We start from the raw sequence: 18,284 nt of genomic DNA on the forward strand, positions 1-18,284 counted from the left end.
TTTAAAGAGAGAGAGAGAGAGAGAGAGAGAGAAAAGGGGGCGGGCAAATAACCAGTTTCTCTAGAGAAAGAAATGTGTATCTCCCATCAATTGCAGTGTAATTCTGTCTTTCTTTCTGTCTTTCTGTCTTTACATTGCAATTGATGGGAGATACACATTTCTTTCTCTAGAGAAGCTTGTTATTCCCCCACCCCCTATTCTCTCTCTCTCTCTTTAAAAGAAAAGAACCAGGTGGAAAGCTAGCCATCCCCATCTGAACTCACACCCCAGCCGATACCTTCCTCAGAGCTTCCTTACATTCCAAGTAGAGCAATGGAAAAAACCCTGCAAAGATTTAGGGTTTGGAAAACATTCTTCTTTGCAGAGAGTAACAGTGAAAGAGCTGAAAGAAACTAACTCAGAGCAAGTTAGAGTAATGAAACAAACCCTGCAAAGACTTTGGGCTTGAAAACATTCTTCACAGAGAATAAGAAAGAGCTTGGGTACATTAATAGCACCTGGCTAGGGCTGGAAAGAAATATCTGGAGCAAGTAAATGAACACCCCCCCCCCCACAAAGACAGGTTTTGGAATACAATCTTGGCAGAGATTAACAATGAAGGAGCTTGCAAGCTGTAAAAGCTGGGAACATCGTTAGCACCTGGTTAGGGCTAGAAAGAAACTTGCTCAGAGTAAGTTAGAGTAATAAACCTTGCAAAGACTTAGGGCTTGGAAAGCATTCTTCACAGAGAGAAACAATGAAAGAGGCTGCAATGAAAGAGCCGGGAAGATTGTTAGCAGCTATTTAGGGCTGGGGGAAAAAAAGCTACGTTCAGTGTATAAGACGCACCCTAATTATCAGCCTATTTGGGGGAGGAAAAATATGGTATATTTTTTTTCCTGTCAAATCACCTTCCTTTTCATTATCAGCAAAAATATGTTACATGTGTGTGTGTACATACATACATACATTTACATATACATACACACACACATATGATTTTTTTTCTGGAAGGAACATCAACATTCCGCAAATATTCAGGTAATGGACTTTGACCATTCATTTTCTGTTTCTTAGGCACCAATAGTAGATGTCTTTTTCTTTCTTGGTTCTGTCACTACCCACTATCCGGGAAGAGAGATGTTAGGGATTCCCTTAAACTAATCTGCCAAAGTCCTATAAGCTATCTTTCATCACCCAGAATTTGTTTCAAGGAAGCTAGCTGCTTTATATTCCTTCTATTGTCTATGTGGCAACCTCTGCCTGCTCAGCAGAAAGCAGTCACTTAATCACCCACAAAAGGTAATCAGCAATTCTCAAGACACATCCCTTGCAATCAGCAAATATTCAGAAGATTCCTCAGAATAGCTATAGTTCTCTAGTCTTTCCACTCTTCTCTTTGTACCTTTCTCTTGTTGAACTGCATTGCTAAATGCTTAGTAACCCCACTTATAATTGTGCTTGTTAACTGAGAGCTGACCACAAATAGATGATCTTCCTTTCCCATACCTTCTTCAGTAACGAATTGGTTTTTATGCTTCATCAATAGATATTTCTTTAAGCAGGTATCATAATATTTTTAATGTGAGGGAGAAAACAACAGGCATATGCTGTATTTAAATTAGTGATTGGAAGCAGTGTTCTAACTGCTATCCAAATGTATGTGGATCCTAACTCATTCAAGTGGAAATACTGCTAATACATTTGATGGTAATGGTGATTATTTTAGTTTATATTCCAACTTTCTGTTCAGAGTACAGATAAATGAGAGTATCCTAAGAGACCCAACAAAAACAATATATATCTTCAATGCAGTAAGTAGGATTTGCAAAATTAATCAAGTTTGTTTTCAATTTCGTTATCTGCATATTTCATGAGCATGAACTACCCTGCAGTGGAGTTAATAAGAAGTTCTCTGAAGAACTTAGCATGGAGTATGAAAAAAGTGTTACTTCTAGGGGGGAACCTTAGAACCGCCTTTAAGATACAGTTATAAACACAACATGTTGGAAGCTGTGTTGGAGATAGTTATCACCCAGTTGTAGATGTGTATTTATCAATCTGCATGGAAATATTTTTAAAGAATAGGCTAATTATATGAATTAAGTTAAAAAATTTCCTTATTAGTGATGATAAATTTAGCACTTTTAAAGTAATATTTAAATTATATTCCTTATAAGAGAGTTGGATGAAATATGAATGATTACACATACAGCATTAACTGGGAACAAATGTTGTTTTAAAACAACATTTATTGGAATAGAGACATGCATAGGGATACAAAGCAGCATTGATCAAAATCGATTTTGAAAATTAGCAAAATTCAACATCTGAAATATGGTTCCTCTTGTGAAATAATTAGGAGTTGAGCTCTTACCTGAGACATGACAAAATTTAACAAAAGTTAGTGTCAGGTGTGTTTCCATTCAAAGTCCAGGAAAGAAAAAAAAAAACCCCAACTCCATTTGTTTGAGATGAGTACTTTTTCTAGACAAGAAGTGATAGCAACAAAAGGAAAACAAGTTCTGAAGCAAAAGGCACATAAGATGCATATACAAAGTAACCCCAAACCGTCCCAAGTGACACCCACCCAGTCCATCCATCCAATCCCCATGGCCCAAATGTCAGGTGGATGTGTGACAGTTTGGTCTTCCACATCTGGGTCGCCGAAGCCATTGATCCTGAGCAGGCTGTAAACAAGTCCATGATGCCTAGCTGTACCAGGCAGGCAGTGATGAGAAAATTCCTCCCTAGCAATATTTGAAACTTCCAATAGGGCACTCACCAGTACACTGCCCCCTCCCAATTAACTGACCCCCTCCCTCCCTCCGTTACTATGACAGCCAAAGTAAGCAGGTAAAGAGGGAAAGCGGAGGGTGACTGATATCTTCAGTAAATAAATTACCATTAGTGATTATTCTGCATGATTTATTTTATCTCTAGTAAATAAAAGTGAATATTGAGTATTTTTCAAGATTCTACATTTCTTCCTGATGAAGTACAGTTAACACAGGGATTATCTGAAACTTTAGAATGTCTCTGCAGACTTGTACTTTATTGCCTATTAGACAGTAGTCAATAGACTATTGTATATTGTCTAACTCAGTTCATGCCCTACATCAGAGGTCCCCAACCGCCGGTCCGCGGACCGGGACCGGGCCGTTGGAGCTTTTCAGCCGGTCCGCGGCGCCAGGGCCCCCTCGGCCTTTCCGCATCACCAGCGGCGCTCCCCCCGCCAGCCAGCCAAGCCCCGCGCCCGCCGGAACCGGCTCCTCGCTCTCCCCCCCGCCGCCCGCCGCGTTTGCAGGAGGTGGGGAGGGTTGGGCGGCCCGCCAAGGCCAGGAGGGACGCCGCTGCCCCCCCCCCTCCTTCCCTCTCTCCGCCCGCCGCTGCGCCTCCTTGACAACGAGATGCCGGCAAAGGCTTTCCTCAGCGGAGGCCGGCGAAGGTGATATTGAATGTCGGGGGAGAACGGGTATTTGCACGCGCTCCCTATCTCCCTGCTAGCCCACTCGGAATATTCAAAATAAGAAAAACCTTTGCCGGCGAAGGCTTTTCTTATTTTGAATATTCCGAGTGGGCTAGCAGGGGGATAGGGAGCGCTTGCAGCCGCCCGTTCTCCCCCGACATTCAATATCACCTTCGCCGGCCCCGCCTCTCCTCCAAACCCCCTTGCTGAGAGCCCGGGGCGAAAGTGCTCTTGCAAAGGTGAGGCGGGCAGGGCGTGCGCGCGTCATCGCTGAGAAGAATGGAGAGAGAACGAGAGTGAGTGAGAGCAACAGACAGCAAGATAGAGAGAAAGTGAGAAAGAGAGAGTGAGAAAGGGGGGGGGAGAGAAAGAGATAGCAAGAGAGAGAACAAGAGAGAGAAAGAGCGTGAGAAAGAAAACAAGAAAGAGTGAGAGAGAGAGAAAGCAAAAGAGACAGAAAGAAAACAAGAGAGAGAAAGTGAGAAGAAGAGAGAGAAAGAGGGGGAGAGAGAGAGAAAGAGAGAGGGGGGAGAGAGAGAAAGAGAGGGAGAGGGAGAAAGAGAGAGGGAGAGGGGGGGAGAGATAGCAAGAGAGGGAGAGAGGGAAAGGGGGAGAGAGGGGGAGAGAAAGAGAGAGGGAGAGAGAGGAGATAAAGGAAGAGGAGAGAGAGAAAGGAAGAGAAAGAAAGAAAGAGGGATAGAAAGAGAGAGAGAGTGAGAGATGCTCAGTGAGCCTTTCTTTGAAGTTGCCTTTCTTTCTTTCTCTTTCTTGCTTTCTTTCTTGCTCTTTTTCTTTCTCTCTTTTACCTTCCCTTCCTCTATTTCTTCTTTTCTTTCTCCTTCCTACCTTCTTCCCTTACTCTCCCCTTTCATAAGTTTCCTTGCTTCCTTCCTCTGTTCCTGTCCCTTCCCCCTTTCTTTCTTTCTTTCTTTCTTTCTTTCTTTCCTTCCTTTCCTCCCTCCATTTCTTGCTTTCCTTTTCCTTCCTCCCTTCCTTCCTCCCTCATTCCCTTCTTTCACTCCTTCCTCTCTTACTCTCCCCTTTCACACCTTTCCTTGCTTCCTTTGCACCCTTCTTTTGTTCCTGTCCCTTCCCTCTTTCCTTCCTTCCTTCCCACCCTCCGTCCATTCATTCACCCATTCCTCTCTTGATCGCCCCTTTTACGGCGCCGCTGACAGCTAGCTCCCCCCCCCCCCCACCGGGCCATGGAAAACTGGTCTAGCTTAAAGCCGGTCCCTGGTGCAAAAAAGGTTGGGGACCTCTGCCCTACATGATACAGTTTGGGGCTGTCAATAAATTCTACTAATCACACTTGGTATGGCTCTGCTGATTTTTCTCTATTGTAATTTTTCTCTATTGTAGAAAGTAGGATTATTGCAGTTATTTTCACATATGAAAGTTATGGAACTATCTCCTCAATGTTTCACTACTCAATCACTTTCTTAGATTCTATCTTTCAGTTTCTTTTGATTTGATTACAAAATACTGCAACAAATTCCAGATGTTTAAAGTATTAAAATTATTTAAATTGCATATACATAGGACTGACATTGTGGGAGGAAGTTTCTCTCTACAATTTACACAATGCATAAAAAATTATAATCCAAACTTGCTAAATTACTCTAAAATGTTGTGGAATTCTGCAAGTTGAATCAATTGGTTGTGGAATATTCACAGGTAGAGCATGACCTAATCAGATGAAACTTGCCTAATTTTAATTTTATCTTTAATTTGTTTTACTACTGAATGGGAATTGTTTTTAATAAACACTGCTCAAAAAAATAAAGGGAACACTTAAAAAACAGAATATAACTTCAAGTAAATCAAACTTCTGTGAAATCAAACTGTCCACTTAGGAAGCAACACTGATTGACAGTCAATTTCACATGCTGTTGTGCAAATGGAATATTAATTATTAATTAATTAATTAATTAATTAATTAATTAGAGTTGAAAGGGACCTTGCAGGTCATCAAGTCTAAACCCCTGCTCAAGCAGGAAACCCTACATCACCCCAACCAGATAGCAGTCCAATTTTTTTTTTAATAATAATTTATTAGATTTGTATGCCGCCCCTCTCCAAAGACTCGGGGCGGCTCACAACAATGATGAAAACAATATTATAATGGCACAAATCTAATATTAAAAGAAATAACTAAAACCCTATCATATTAAAACCAGACAACACATACATACCAAACATAAATTATAAGGAGCCTGGGGGAAAGATGTCTCAAATCCCCTATGCCTGGTGGTATAGGTGGGTCTTGAGTAGTTTACGAAAGACAAGGAGGGTGGGAGCAGTTCTAATCTGTGGGTGGAGTTGATTCCAGAGGGCCAGGGCCACCACAGAGAAGGCTCTTCCCCTGGGGCCCACCAAACGACATTGGTTAGTCGACGGGACCCGGAGAAGGCCAACTCTGTGGGACCTTATCGGTCGCTGGGATTCGTGCGGTAGCAGGCGGTTCCAGAATTTCCTTTTGAATGTGTCAAGTGATGGGGCATTCACAACCTCTGCTGGCAGGCTGTTGCACTGGTTGATCGCTCTCACTGTCAGAAAGTTCCTCCTTATTTTCAGGTTGAATCTCTCCTTGGTCAGTTTCCGTCTGTTGCTCCTAGTCTGGCCCTCTGGTGCCCTGGAAAATAGTGTGACCCTCTCCTTCTGTGGCAACCCTCAAATATCTGTATCCTGATATCATGTCACCTTTGGCCCTCCTTTTTGCTAAACTATCCATGCCCAGTTCTAGCAATCTCTCTTCGTATGTCTTGGTTTCCAGTCTCCTTATCATTTTAGTTACTCTTTTCTGTACTTTCTCTAGAGTTTCAATATCCTTTTTTGTAGAGGCCCCACAGAGGTTTCTCCCTGCCTTTTCCAGCCTTGTTTCCTCCCAGGAGATTCCTAGAGAGGTCCCACAGAGGCCTTTCCCTGCCTTTTCCAGTTACAGTTTTGGGGGCTTGGATTTGTAAGAGGAAAATGGTTCTTGACAAGAGGCAAAAAAAATATTGAACACCCGGTTCTTATCTAGAAAAGTTCGTAAGTAGAGGTACTTTCTAGTGTGACTTATCGAGTGAATGATAATGAATGTTTTAAAGTGTTTTAGGATTTTTAAAGATTTTTAATTATATTAATTGGATCAGATGTTATACTATGTTTTTATATATATGTTGTGAGCCACCCCTAGTCCTTGGAGAGCTGGCAGCATACAAATCCAACCAACCAACCAACCAACCAACCAACCAACCAACAAACAAACAAACAAACAAACAAACAAACAGGTGTTTGTAGGTAGAGGTACCATTGTACATGATAAAGATTCTTATCTATCCATAGCAAACTGTTCCAGGTTCAAACTAAGCAAATAACCCAATCCATGTTGAGCCAAGAGTCCTAGAATTTCTGCTGACTTTTACCAGCTTGTTTACTTTGTAGTAATTTCTTCCCCCCCCCCCCCAACATTACATTACAGTACACAATGGGGGCTACACAGGAAGAAATAGAATAGTTTTATATAATGTAAATGACATTAATATTTGATAGACCTAGTTGGATAAAAGTTACATTCTGTTCATAGAATGCAAAGACCCTGAAGCACAGCAAGAAATATAATGGTTGAAGCTTCTGGAGATGATATCCTTGAATCATGACATCTCAAAATAGGCACTGCAGGTGTTGCAAATGATTAATCACTGCATCTCTAACATTGCTAAGTAAATAGGAAATATTTGTGGGGGGAAACATATACGTTTAATCACCGGTAATGTAAATAAATTTCAGTTTCCTAAATGTGATGATTTAGCAGTACTGTATAGTTCTTTCTCTCTTTAAATTAGCACAGTTTTCTGGATGAGTCATATAAGTGGGAGTGAGCAACTAGTGAGGTTTTTGAAGAAGGCCTGCACCTGCATATCAATAAGCACCCATGCTAAAAATGGGATGATTTGAAAATCAATCTATTTCAACTGATAACCTAGTCTATATAGAAGTTTCAGTGCTGGGATGGGCAGCCTTAGCCCACTATTAACTTCTCTGTAGTTTTTACTACATAGTTCAGCTTTGCATCTTCTGCCATCAGTTCTATCCTTTCTCTAGTTGTATAAGAAAAACACTGCACATTACTAACCTTTCTCCCTAGGTAGACAGTTCTTTCTGTTTTAAACGGAAATGTTCTCCATAAGGAACACCAAAACAAAACAAAAAAAACCCCTATTTGGAATGAAACTAGATATTTGCATTTACAATAGGTAGAAAAAGCCTTTCTAGACCTTAGTAAAATTCTTGCCATCCTTTTAATCATCCCTAAATTAGTTTCTCGGAATCTCTCTCATTATCTGTCTGTCTGTCTGTCTGTCTGTCTGTCTGTCTGTCGGTCTATCTACTTACCTACCTACCTACCTACCTACCTACATACATACATACATACATACATACCTGCAGTGGGCTACAAGCCGGAACGCTAAATTGCACTTGCTGCAGCGGCTCATAAGTGCTTGCGGGGCCAGCGTGATTTTGCTTCTGCACCTGTGGAAATAGCAAAATTGCACACGGAGCCGCAGGTGTGTCCGTGTTTTGGTGAGGTTTTTTGCTTCCGCGCATGCCAAAACAAAGGTGCACCTGTGGCTCCGTATGCGATTTTGCTACCTCCACAGGTGCAGAAGCAAAATCGCGTTGGCCCTGCAAGCCCTTACAAGCCGCCGCTGCGAGCACAATTTAGCGTTCTGGCTTGTAGCTCATTGCTGCTACCTACCTACCTACCTACCTACCTATTATCTTTACCATGCCTTTAGTTTTTTCCACACTAGCAATTCTGTGAGGTAGGTTGGTCTCAAAAGAAAATACTGGTCCAAGTTCACCCAGCCAGCTCTCATGCCTAATGAAGGACTGGACATCACCTTTCACTATAACTAGATTAATTGGAAGGTCAATTCTCCTTTAGCCTTACTAACTTTCCTCTTTGCTAATTATGTTTTAAGCCTAATTCTCTCCCCTTTCCCTAGTTTTATGCCAGATCAGATCTTCATAACATATGCTACTTGAAACACTCTCAAACTTCCAACTGGCTTCATCAGCATACAGAGGCTGAGGATATGTCAATGACATTCCAAAATAGCTAAAAGCAAAAAATGAAAGGCTCCAAATAAAAAGGGAAGCTCAGTACTTTCATATAATATTCTTGTGGCACAATTTCAAAATGCTACAAGTTACTTGAAGGTTGCTTTACTAAAGGCACTTTGCAGTTGTCATTTTGTTTTCATAGAACTATATAAAGGAGTTTTGGAATGTGTATTTCTTCCTATCTGGGGAAACATTTGAACTCAAACATGTATTTAGCCACGTGTAAGTAAAAAAAGGATCTCTAGTATTCCTTTTAGACAATTGTTATTTACCTTGTACAGATTATTGTTATTATCTGGCATCCATTTCCTATGCATGCCAGACTAAATTGAGAGGGGAAGAGGCCCAAGGCCTTCATTGGTATCTTCCTCTTTGCATTTTTTTTTATCATGCAGTATAGGCCACACCAACATAAGTCAGGCCAACTAATTTAGTCATTGTGGAACAGAACCAAGGATGCAACAAGGAATGAATCTTTATAGATATTTTGTAGGCTTACAATGGTATTTCATACAGACTTAACTCTAAACCATCCTATGAATCTTTATAGATATTTTGTAGGCTTACAATGGTATTTCACACACAGACTTAACTCTTAATTTATCTCTTATTAGCCATTCGAGATAAGAATGCACAGAAAACAAACTCCACAAGTCCTATTTCACTCTGTTGTTGTAGAGCATAATTGAATATTGAAAGCCTACCTTTCTCTTGTACCATGGCTCTCCAAACATAGTAACTTTAAGACTGTGGCTGGCCGTCTGAGGAATTCTGGGAGTTGAAGTCCCCAAGTCTTAACATTGCTAAGTTTGGAGACTCCTTATACCAAAAAGAATCAAAGCAGGGCAATCTTTTTCTCCTCTGCCTCTGGTTTCCTCTCTAGCTACTGTCTCCTCATCCTTGTTCTCTAAGGTAATATTGTTTTGATGACATTCACCTCTTATTATTTTAACCTTTCCCCCCCACAATAACCTTCCCAATCCCCCATGTCTCTTTTTCTTGAACAACATACTGATTTCTTACTTGCTGAATCCAAGAGATTCTGATTATAGTGGTATTGCTATGAAGATAAAAAACAACATGTTTACTATAAATAAGTATGGGGAAAAAACCCACAAAGGCATACACTTGTAAAAAATAAAAAGAAGTTGGTAACAACAGACTAATTTTATCTATTCAGTTTTATCTGGTGCAAAATACATTGCTAGGAATAATTAGATTGCAAAGACAATCAAATTAATTAATTGCAATCAACGAGCTGTAATCAGAAACTAGCACTGCCCTATTAGAGATAACACTTGACTTTCTTCATAAAAATAAGGTCTCTTTGTTTTGGAAAAAAATATTAGAACACAGAGAATATTATATTATAGTCATCAAGACACAATTGTGGTGAACAAAATAAATAAACTATCTGACATAACATATCTTGCAATATCAAACTAAAAAAAAGACAGTAGCAAAAATTCTTCCTGGAAATTAAGGCCAAATTATTAATATTTATTGAAAGCATTTAAATCTATTTTCTAAACAAGCACAGCCTTCTCAACCTGAATGTCTTACATATGTAGCTCTGAGTTCCATAATCACTAAGATTATTAGCTGAAAATCCTGCAGGTTGATATGTACACATCTGTAGACCATCAAGAATAAATAAAGTAGGTTACCAAGTGAGACTTAAAAATTATATATGCCTCCATATAATATGTTCTCAATATCCATAATACACTTTTTACAGATTCTTTTAAAGGTTTATTATTGTCAGAAAGATTTCAGAAACTTCGGCAGTAAGTACAGAGTATGCTAATCTTGAACATTGGGCCCTAGCTAACAAAATGAAATTCAATGTAAATAAAAATAAGGTTTTACACTTGGGCAAGAAAAATCAGCTGTACAGGTGAAACCTGGCTTAATGCCAGTAACTGTCAGAGGGATCTTGGAGACCTAATGGACAAGCACTTAGATATGAGCCAACAGTGTGTGGCAGACACCCCTCCAAAAGCCAATTCAATCCTAGGCTGCAGTTATTACGGGGATAGAATCAAGATCATGTGAAGTCCTTATACAGTTTTACAAAGCCTTAGTAATACCACATTTGTAATACTGCATCCAGTTCTGGTCATAACAACAGAAAAAGTTGTTGAGACTCCAGAAAGAGCGCAGGAAAGAGCAACAAGTATGATTAGGGAGCTGGAGGTTAAAGCATATGAAGAATTATTGTAGGAACTGATTGTCTAGTCTATGTCTATGACTAGAGGAGATATGATAGCAGTATTCCAATATTTCAGGAGCTCCTACGAGAATATTAAACTATTTTCCAAAAGGCAAGCCAAGAAAGAATGGATGAAAACTAACCAAGAAAAGAAGCAACCTAGAACTAAGGAGAAATTTCCTAATGGGGAGACCAACCAGTGGAATAGCTTGTTGTGGGTGCCATAATGTCGATTTGATTATAGATTAGTACATAATATGAATCCAGTTTATTTATAAAATTTTAAATAAAATAAACCATGGTTAGATGTGACATTTAAAGCCAAAACAGGGTGCAGGGATGCGTATATGTGCCCAAACAGGGGGTGCGTACACATGCCCAAACCCCCAAAATGTAATGCGACCAACCCCCACGCATGCGCCTTGCCCCCAGAGATCTTGCGGCAGAGACCTGATGATCAGCTGGGTGGTGGGAAGCACACACACATACATGGTAGAGCTGGCCTGGGAAAATGGCTGTCATGTCCACAGAGAGGGCTCTGTGTGCCACTTATGGTGCACTTGCCATAGTTTCACCATCATGGCTCTAGATGCTTGCATCTTACATCTGTACATTTTACATCTTACATAAACAAAGAGCATTTGCATCAGAGATAAATTCTCTGTGTCTCCAATCCCACTTGGCTAATAAAGAATTCTATTCTATTCTATTTACATTTATGTTTTATAATACCTTTCGGATTATTTTCAACATAAATTGAAGATAACATGTTAACAGTGTTTAGGAAGATGATATGTGTGAAATGCTGGACATTTTTAGAAATTAAGTGATCTTGGCACCAAAACTGTGAACTAGAAAGATTTCCTGTGGATATTGCCAATGTATGTTGCCTGCTGTCATCTGATCCATTTATGAAGCTACTTATGGATTTACAGAAACCACCACAACAAAAAAAGATATTTTAAAAATAATCATTTTAAAATAATTAACCTAAAAATGAGCTTTAATTATATTTTTTAAAATATGTGCTCTTCCTCGTGATTATTCTATTTCGGTTATTTGTGGACCTGTAGTTTTAACCTTTTCAAACTTGGGAACCACATTTAGAAACTACTCCTTAATTTTTTACAGATATCTGCATAGAGATAGTAGTGGCAAGATTTGTCAAGACTGTAAACCACAGTAAGATGTGAACCATCAATTAAAATAAAGGTCAGTCTTGTTGGTTCTTTGTATTTTCTTCTCTGCTTCTTATAGGTGTATCAACATTTTTTTCTAACCAGAACTTCTTAGGTTATGCAGAGAAATGCAAACACAATGTAATGAAAAATTTCTTTCCTATATGAGATATTTTCCCTCTCCCCAAAGTTTGCTTGTTTATTTCTTACTTATATATAGCCACACATCCAGAGAGAGGTTCCAAAGTTTTTACTGCCACTCTATGGGTGTGGTTTATTTTGTGGACATGGCTTGGTGGTCATGTGCTTGTGAGTGTGGCTTTGTGGTCATGTGATTGGTGGGAGTGGCTTTTCAATCATGTGACTGGGTGGGGATTGCTGGGTGATCATGTGACTGCATGGTCATGCGACTGAGTGAGTGTGGCCAACTTGACGTTACTCATATCAAGGTTTAGGGTTAGGATGCCTGGCCTCTCCTCACTTTAAAGGCCTCAATGAGATACAATTTCCTTGTCTATTACTAAAGATCCAAAATATACTATTTAATCTTATGTATATATGCCATATATGTATGTACATATTACACACCGGCATAAAAAAGGTACCATTATCTACTATATATACTGTATGTGTATGTACAGAGAGAGAGAGAGAGAGACAGAGAGAGACAGAGAGACAGAGAGAGAGAGAGAGACAGAGAGAGAAAGCTCTTCTAAAACTACACATTCGACTTCACTTACTACATTTGGAAAAACAGACCCAGAATCCACTTTCTGCCAGACATTTAACCATAACCTCTGTACGTTAGAACATTACAGTCTTTGGAGAGGGGCGGCATGCAAATTTAATAAATAATAATAATAATAATAATAATAATAATAATAATAATAATAATTACACATGCCTTCAGATATAAATTCTTCTTCAGCTTGCACATCACTGTTAGAACCAGGAAATGTCATGGATTGAGTAAAATGTGGTGCAACTCAATTAACAATGTTCTTGCTTAGCAGCCAAAATTTTGGGCTCATTTGTGGTCATAGGTCAAAGACTATCTCTGCCTTCCTCTGCATGTCAGCCTTGTCCTAGTAAACTCCTTCTTTCTGGCAATTTCCCCCTCTATTAGACGCACCAAAATAATCCAGACAATGTAAGGTTTCCTGCTGAAGCAGGGTTGCACTAGATGACCTCTGAGATATCTTCCAAATTGCTGTGCTGTTTCAAAGTGTCTTCTGAAGCCATGTCAAGTAGCAGGGTTTGTGGTGCTTCCTTCCTCTTCTTGTTTTTTCTCTCCTCTCCTTTCCTTTTTCTTTCTCTTTCTTCCTTTCTTTTCTCTCTTTCTTGTCTCTGTCTTCCCTCTTTCTTTCTTTTTTCTCTTTCTCTCTCTTTCTTTTTCTCTGTCTCTCTAACACTCACATACACAAACTTTTCCTCTTTCTTCCTTTCTCTCTTCCTCTCCTTTCTCTCTAACAAACATACATGCTTCCTCTTTCTTCCTCTTTTTCTTTCCTTCTCGCTTTCTCTCTCTTTCTCTCACCCTCACATACATCCTTTCTTCCTCTCTCTCTTTCTTTCTCTCTCTCACACCAGAGCAGCGGCAATGGGAAAAGGAAGAAAGTGTACATCCGCAGGACCTTAGGTAAAAGGCTCCCGTGTATTTCTCCAAACCTTCACCTGCACTATCCCATGCCATTTTCGGACACACAGTTTACTGGGCTCCCTCCATCCCTGTCGCGGTCCCAATGGCTTTAGGAGATGCTGGCACTGCAGGGGCATGGGCAAAGGCTGAGAAGGGTGTGCAACACATGGGAGGCTCCCTGCTGTTCCTTGAATTGTCTGGGATGCAGCTGAGTCCATTGACATGAGCTGGCAGATGGAGGCACCCCTCCCTAGCCAGATCTTTCCGGATGAGACTTAAGGAAAGCACAGCTCATGGCTGCTACATTTCACTGTGCTGCACAATGAAGGGAAGAAACAGCCAGTGGAGAATACACAGAGCTGCTCCAGTCCATGTATTCTCCAGGTCAGTGACTGTTTCTCTCCTTAGTTGCTCTTTATGGGAAATCATTTAGTGCAACACAGCAAAATGCAGCAGCCATGTACTGTGCTTTTTTCTAAGTGTTTAGAGCAGCAGAGGGGAAACAGGTGCTTCTCTCTGCACAGAGCTTTCCAGATGAGACCTGGAGGAAAGCACAGCTCATGGCTCCTACATTTTGCTGTGCTGCATGAAGTTTCCCAGCAAAAACAGTGAAGGGACAGCAACAGACAGTGGAGAGCTGCCGCTTCTTCACAACAGCTGACGACCACTTCTGCTTGCAGCGCCAAGCTGCAGGGAGTGGTGGTGGCTGCGCTGCCAGCAGCTTTGGGGGCTACTTCCTTCAGTGGTTCATTTTCTTACCTTTAGACAGCTCTGTACCTTTTGATCTTTCTCGGGTGTGAAGAAAAGTGATCCTGTGAAGGGACCAAGTATGCTTACTCCATTGCCAGTTTGCTTCCTTCCAGTGCAGTGCAAAAAACTCGGCTTCTGCACATACAGAACTGGTTTAAAAATAATAATAATAATAATTCAACGCTCCCCCCTCCCCCCGATGATGGTGCCCACAGACAGGCACTGACCGAACCAGGTCAGTGATGTCGTTGTGATATCACCAGTGGTTGCTACTGGTTTGGGCGAACTGGTCCAAACCCACCCCTGCAAACATCCAACAGAACATGATTCTGTTAGTGGTGTTAGTGGGGAGTAAGAGGTCGACCTCTAGGTTGCTCCCTTGCGGGGTGCCTCAGGGGTCAGTCGTTTCCCTCCTGCTATTTAATATTTACATGCAACCACTGGGTGAGATCATCCAAGGGCATGGGATGAGGTATCATCAGTATGCTGACGATACCCAGTTATATATCTCTACCCCATGTCCAGTCGGTGAAGCAGTGGAAAAGGAAGAAAAGGAAGAAATGTGTCGGTGCCTGGAGGCTGTTAGGGCCTGGATTGGTATCAACAGGCTCAAACTCAACCCTGACAAGACGGAGTGGCTGTGGGTTTTGCCTCCCAAGGACAATTTCATCTGTCCGTCCATTACCCTGGGGGGGGGAATTATTGACCCCCTCAGAGAGGGTCCGCAACTTGGGCATCCTCCTCGATCCACAGCTAACATTGGAACATCATCTTTCAGCTGTGGCAAGGAGGGTGTTTGCCCAGGTTCGCCTGGTGCACCAGTTGTGGCCCTATTTGGACAGGGAGTCACTGCTCACAATCACTCATGCCCTCATCATCTTGAGGTTTGACTACTGCAACACTCTCTACATGGAGCTACCTCTGAAAAGTGTTCGGAAACTTCAGATCGGGCAGAATGCGGCCGCGAGAGCAATCACGAGCAACACTCCGCAGTCTGCATTGGTTGCCGATCAATTTCTGGTCACAATTCAAAGTGTTGGTTATGACCTATAAAGCCCTTCATGGCATCGGACCAGAATACCTTCAGGAACGCCTTCTGCTGCACGAATCCCAGCGACCGATTAGGTCCCACAGAGTTGGCCTTCTCCAGGTCCCATTGACTAAATAATATTGGCTGGCGGGGCCCTTCTCTGTGACAGCCCCGGCCCTCTGGAATCAACTCCCTCCAGAAATTCAAACAGCCCCCACCCTTCTCGCCTTCCATAAAATGCTGAAGATCCACCTTTGTCGCCAAGGGTGGGGATAATTACCCCCCCTTTGTTATGTTTTCGACCTCTATTGTATGATGGACTGGGTTGAATGTGTATGGTTGTGTAGTGGGGATTTTATTATAATATTGGTTATGTTATTAATGTTTTTAATTGGTTTTAAATTTTTCTATTGGATTTGTAATGCATTGTGTTATTGTTATGTTGTGAGCAGCCCCGAGTCTTCGGAGAGGGGCGGCATACAAATCTAATAAATATAAATATATATAATATAATATATATATTCTGGGTGATGTACAATGAAAACAAATAATAAAACAAACATTGAAACATTCTATTATACAACATCAATCTTGTTTAAAAAGAACTAAGAGTATCTTCGGTGTTATATACTCAACTCATAGCTCTCTCAAATCATTTGTGTTTCCCTGAGATTCCCAAGCCTGTTGGCATAGCTACAGTTTCAGGTATTCTCAGGAGCTTCCAAACATGGGACATTCTCACCTCCTGAGAAATGATGAGCAAGTCCCATAGCAAAAATCGTCTCTCTCCTGAGTATTGCCAGATATAATTCGTGTTTCCCACCAATCCCAAGGGGTAATAGATAATTTACTCAAGAAATATTATGGCTGTAATTCTACAGTGAATCAGCTTTCTAGCCTACTTAAAGATACATACATGCATAGAGAGGTGGGTTCCTCCTGGTTCAGACCAGTTCATCCAAACCAGTAGCAAACTGCTGGTGATGTCACAAAACTGGTTTGGTTGGTGCCGGTCCATGGGCAGCATCATTTTGTGTAGGGGAATTTCTTAAAAGGGGAGGGATTTTTTTCGGGATTTTTTTCCTTCTGCACATGTGCAGAAGCCAAGTTTACAGCACTGTGAATGCATCACTATCTTGTTTTCGGGGGGGGGGGGTGTTCGATTGGTTTTTTTTGTTCATGTGCGCGCACACGCAAAGCATATATGCAACCACGAGGCATGACCATGCAGCATGGAAGAAAGTGAACCAGCAGTAAGATAAGGTAGAACCTACCCCTGCATACACACACACACAAACACACAAACACACATACATTTACATATTATATTTGTTCATATATACTGTTTTTAATTTACTGTTTTTCAATGTGATAGTTCATAGCTCAATGTGCACACCTAACTGGATTGTTCCATTCTATATGGCATTCTGCAAAAATCAGCTTTATTGCAGTGCACCTATTTCTAGGGTGTGATTTCATATTATTATTTTTACAAAACTAATTTCTGGGCACTTCCTCCTCCTGGGTTCTGTCAGTTATGGCAGGTCATTTTGCCCAGCCAAAGAAAGTAAATTCTGAAATAGCTGATGAGGCTAAAGTTTGATAGAAGCCATCTTAAAAATTGCTATCCTGGTAATATTAGCCTTAAATAAATTGAAACAAGAAGAAAAAAATCAGCAATTTCACACTTCCTTTTGCCACCATGCGTTCACTTTTGGGACCCAGGTTGTTGTTGGGTTTTTTTACTACTGCACAAGTGAAGCATATGGATTCCACTATAATACTTTCCCAAGGATTTATTACTTAGTGAAATGAGAGAATTATTTATATTCATAAGGTCTGGAATCCACATCTTTGCTGAATATTTGTTTCTTCTCTTTTTCCTTCCCATCTAAAAAAGACTCTAATATCTTTAGCAGTAGTGGGTTGGTCCCAGTTCGGATCATTTCTTAGAACCGGTAGCAGTGGAAGCAGGAGACTCCACCCATTTGCCCAGGACACTTCTGCACATGTGCAGAAACTTCTGCGTATGCACAGAAGTGTTGTATGCACATGCTCGTGTGTGCACAAAGCAGTGGCAATCTAATTTAGAATCCAACACTGATCTTAAGCCTTGGTCACTGTGAATGAAACCTCTGTCCCAAAAGTGCAGTGTTTTTAAAATCAACCAAATGTTGATCTATTAGTTGAGATAGGAATTGACTAATTAGATGGCCACTCAAACCTAATGTTTCAAGTTAAGCGAAGGACTGGTCAAATCTTTCATGTCTAAAATAGGACTAGAACTCCTAACTTCTACCTTGGAGTTTTAACTACTAGGCCCAACCACTAGGTAACTGGTCTTGATGAATGTGAAAAGATCCTCTGAATTTCCTTGTCAGAAGATAGTATTCAAAATAAGGCTTTTTTCCAAACTGTTAAAATTAAGCAAGGTTGTAGCCCTCAAAAAAACTACTCAACCAGGAAAACTTCAAAACCAAGAACTGTTGCAATCAAATCCTTCAAATGATTAGGTTTCTATTTTTAATGTGCTCCAATAAAATGTAATTATTTTAAATTTAAGTTGGAACACAGGGGCAATTGATTTTAGGTTTCAGAGATTTTTCAAGAGGAAAAGATACAGCTGCGTCCTCACCTTTACCTCCAGATGGCATGGTTGCTACATCATCAGAACCTGGCAAGCCTGTCCTTATTCCATTGTTAAAGGTGTGTCCATCTGCTGGTTGTAGCTGCCAATTTAGCCCAAGCATATGCATTGCTGCAAGACACAGAAAGCCAGGAAAAATAAACATATAAGGTATTTATTGTTGAAGTTGAGAGGGAAAAGGTAACCTATTTAAATGGGCATCTCCTTTCAGACACAGAGACACTCACACACATACTTTACATTTCTTGAATTACCACACAAACAGTAA

General features: G+C 40.8%; 1 protein-coding gene across 3 annotated transcripts in view; it reads right to left on the reverse strand.

Annotated features, from left to right (window-relative positions):
* Positions 1-18,284, reverse strand: part of TENM2 (teneurin transmembrane protein 2) — a 1,054,259-nt gene that overhangs the window by 235,829 nt on the left and 800,146 nt on the right. For all 3 annotated transcript variants that reach the window (XM_070739470.1, XM_070739471.1, XM_070739472.1), the window contains one exon: positions 18,005-18,127. In XM_070739470.1, coding sequence (XP_070595571.1) covers positions 18,005-18,127 — 123 coding nt within the window. The remainder of the gene's footprint in view (positions 1-18,004; positions 18,128-18,284) is intronic.

This window comes from Erythrolamprus reginae, chromosome 2 (assembly GCF_031021105.1).
Source record: "Erythrolamprus reginae isolate rEryReg1 chromosome 2, rEryReg1.hap1, whole genome shotgun sequence".
NCBI classification, from domain to species: domain Eukaryota; kingdom Metazoa; phylum Chordata; class Lepidosauria; order Squamata; family Dipsadidae; genus Erythrolamprus; species Erythrolamprus reginae.